This window comes from Triticum aestivum, chromosome 2B, assembly GCF_018294505.1.
Source record: "Triticum aestivum cultivar Chinese Spring chromosome 2B, IWGSC CS RefSeq v2.1, whole genome shotgun sequence".
Lineage (NCBI taxonomy): Eukaryota > Viridiplantae > Streptophyta > Magnoliopsida > Poales > Poaceae > Triticum > Triticum aestivum.
The window spans coordinates 631757323-631760350 of record NC_057798.1 but is presented as its reverse complement, the minus strand read 5'-3'; the positions used below and the strand labels follow the sequence as shown (position 1 = coordinate 631760350).

Genomic DNA, 3028 nt, shown 5'->3' with positions numbered 1-3028 from the left:
GTCGGCAAATGTTAATCGCATAATACAAAACCATGGTCATGCCAGTTTGTCGATAAGTCGTTGGCGTGTACTTTTGCGAGTCGGGGTCTTAGAGGCAACACCGAACTGTCTCCCAACACAATTGATCAACAAATGTTAAATTGCAAAAGATCGAATTTCGTAGGCAAAGCCCGTCGTCGGGTCATTTATGCGAGGTTCTGTGAAACGGTTGGGCCGCTTTGGGGGTGCATATAAAAAAAATGATATTGTGTATATTCGATCATAGTTTTTCTGTTCTTTTGAGAGATTTCGGGAAATTGCTGTCTTTGTAAAAAGACATTTTAAGCGAGTAAAATCATTTGCTTTTTTTAAAACAGAGACCTTGTAATAAATTAGTAATATTTGAGTATGTAAAATGAGATTTATGGACACAGTGGTCTTCCACTTGGAACATCTTTGAGCTTTGCTACCACGCAATGTGCAAAGCGTTTGTGATTGTAAAATGAAACATTTCACTCACAAGTCCAGTGAACAAATGGATACTAGGTTCAAGGAATTGAACACCTTTTTTAGGGGTTAGGAATTAAACACCTAGCAGGCATTTGATACTCTTATACTATTTGGCAATAATATTTGATACTCGTAGTACATGAATCTCATCCACACTGAGCTGGACTGAACTCGTCGCATTTCACATACATAATTTTTTTGAGACATTAAAGTATCACATACATGAACAGTTCCAGTACTGCATATATTTTTCATGGGCCGGGTGTAAATAACAAGTCCAGCCAGCCCGCCTCCCTGTGTGATCCGGTTCAATGAACGCTTCTCGAAGAGAATAATCCCAGAGGCGCGTGAAGTAAGCTGTCTTGTCCAAGAAAACCCTGTGCTCTCCAGCCGGGCGAGAGATCTTTCCTGACCCATGGTTCAAATTTCAGCACTTCCCATTGTTTTTCCCCGCAATTTTCTCGACCGCGCCACGTCGCCCCCTGCGCGGCCACACCATAAAACCCCGCTATTCCCCTCCAACCTCCACTCGGCACTCGACCACTCTCCCCTGCCCTCCCCTGCCCTGCCTACCTACTCCTCCACCACCACCGCCGCGGCCATGGACGACATCGCCGAGCCCGGCTCCCCGACCTCCCCAACGGCCACCTCTTCCTCGTCTTCATCGTCGTCTTCTTCCTCGGTCGCCGCGAACAAGCGGCCGCGCAAGGACAGCCGGCACCCGACCTACCACGGCGTACGCATGCGGAGCTGGGGCAAGTGGGTGTCCGAGATCAGGGAGCCCCGCAAGAAGTCCCGCATCTGGCTCGGCACCTTCGCCACCGCGGAGATGGCCGCGCGGGCCCACGACGTGGCGACTCTCGCCATCAAGGGCCGCGCCGCGCACCTCAACTTCCCGGACCTCGCCCACCTGCTGCCCCGCCCGGCCAGCGCCGCGCCCAAGGACGTCCAGGCGGCCGCCATACTCGCCGCCTCCGCCGACTTCCCCTGCGGCGCCAGTGCCAATGCCAAGAGCCCCGACAGCGGCTCCGATGCCAGCGCAGCCTCGCCGCCGCCGCCGCCTCCGCCGCACGCCGAGCTGGTCCCGGACCCAGAAGACGCCCTGTTCGACCTTCCCGACCTGCTCCTGGACCTGAGATATGAGGCCTCGGCGGGCCTCCCGTGCGCGTCGTCCTGGGTGGTCGACGAGGACATCGTCGGCGCCGGCGTGTTCCGCCTCGAGGAGCCACTCCTGTGGGAGTACTGATGATCGTCGCTGCAGCAGAAGGTTCTTGGACGGCGCCACCGTTCCCGTCACTTCACACCTGGCTCTTACTACTTCGGGATTGGACCGATCGGAGACATGGAAATGCACCTCGTTTCGTTAATCATCTTACTATTACTATATCTAGGACGTCGTCGTCTTCCTCCGTCCGTCCGGTGCTGCTCTGCTGTGTTTTTCCTTTCTTCTTTTCCAAGTTCTGTTTTCGGTTCCCTGCCTCCTCCTCTTGCTGCGTTTTTACTTTTCCTTTACCAAAATTAGGATGCGAGACTGTATAAAGTTAGTTTCTTTTCCTCCTTGCCTTGCTTGATTTGGGGGACAAGAATATGTATAATTAACAAGCATCTTATCTTACCTTACCCTTTGTGTTTTATTTTGTTTGTTTAGCGGTAAAAGGGCGATCTCGCAAGATATGAACCAAATTGACAGCGATATTTATGCATACTTTTCCTGACTTGACAAGAGGAGAGCGACATTTAAGCAATTCCATTTTACTCTCCGGTCGTCGTCACTAGCGGCCCACGCAACGGTAGGATTCGTCGTCGTCAAGGCCATGCAACGCACGCAGCTCCACAGGTCCACGAACACCGAAAACCATTGATTGATTTTGCTTGGCGCGGCGCTGCAGTGGCGGTGGTACGGCGAGTCTACAATGGCTTGAAAGCTGCGGTGCGCTGTGCCACCGGGAGGGAAAGCGATTGTTGCCGCGTGAAAAAGCGGGTTCCCGGGTTACTGTAACAAGGGAGAAAAAAAAGAGTTTTATTAATGCCCGGTCTCGTCAAAGCCCCACGACCCCGGCCCGCCCGCGCTGGGGCTACGGATCCCCGCGCGCCGCCGTCGCGCTCCGGCTCCGGCTCCGAGCGAGGCAAAAGCCTCGAGGGCAGCGCCGCCCGCGCACGTACGAGCCCGTCCAAAACCGGCACCGGGACCGAGAGCCAGCGGAGGGACGAGCCTGGCCGCGCTGCCCGTGCCCGTGCCCGTGCCCGTGCCCGTGCCGTCTCCGCGTGCGCGTGGCACGCACTGTAGCAGCTCGCTAGCTCCAGGGGCTTCGCTTATCCGCGCGGCGCCATGCCGCGCAGGGGCGGTGGCAGCGGGCAGGGCGACGAAAGGCACGTAAATGCAGCGCACTGCAGGCGCCAATGTGGCCGCGCGCGCCGCCTGCCACTTGCCAGCCGGCTGGCCGTCCTTGGTGCAAAAGGGGAGGACCCGTCCCGTGCGCCAGGACAGCACTCTCCCGTGCTACGGGCTAGCTAACTGACGGGACAGCTTGTCCCAGGG

General features: G+C 55.8%; 1 protein-coding gene across 1 annotated transcript; it reads left to right on the top strand.

Annotated features, from left to right (window-relative positions):
* The first annotated feature begins 993 nt into the window (after nucleotides 1–993).
* On the top strand, nucleotides 994–2104 carry LOC123041822 (ethylene-responsive transcription factor ERF039). Its single transcript, XM_044464381.1, has one exon. It carries the CDS (start codon nucleotides 1091–1093, stop codon nucleotides 1733–1735), a length of 645 nt encoding a protein of 214 aa, XP_044320316.1. The 5' UTR covers nucleotides 994–1090; the 3' UTR covers nucleotides 1736–2104.
* Nucleotides 2105–3028: the final 924 nt, after the last annotated feature.

Excerpts from the sequence above, each read along its gene's own strand:
- LOC123041822 (XM_044464381.1), top strand. The coding sequence starts at position 1,091 with ATGGACGACATCGCCGAGCCCGGCTCCCCGACCTCCCCAACGGCCACC.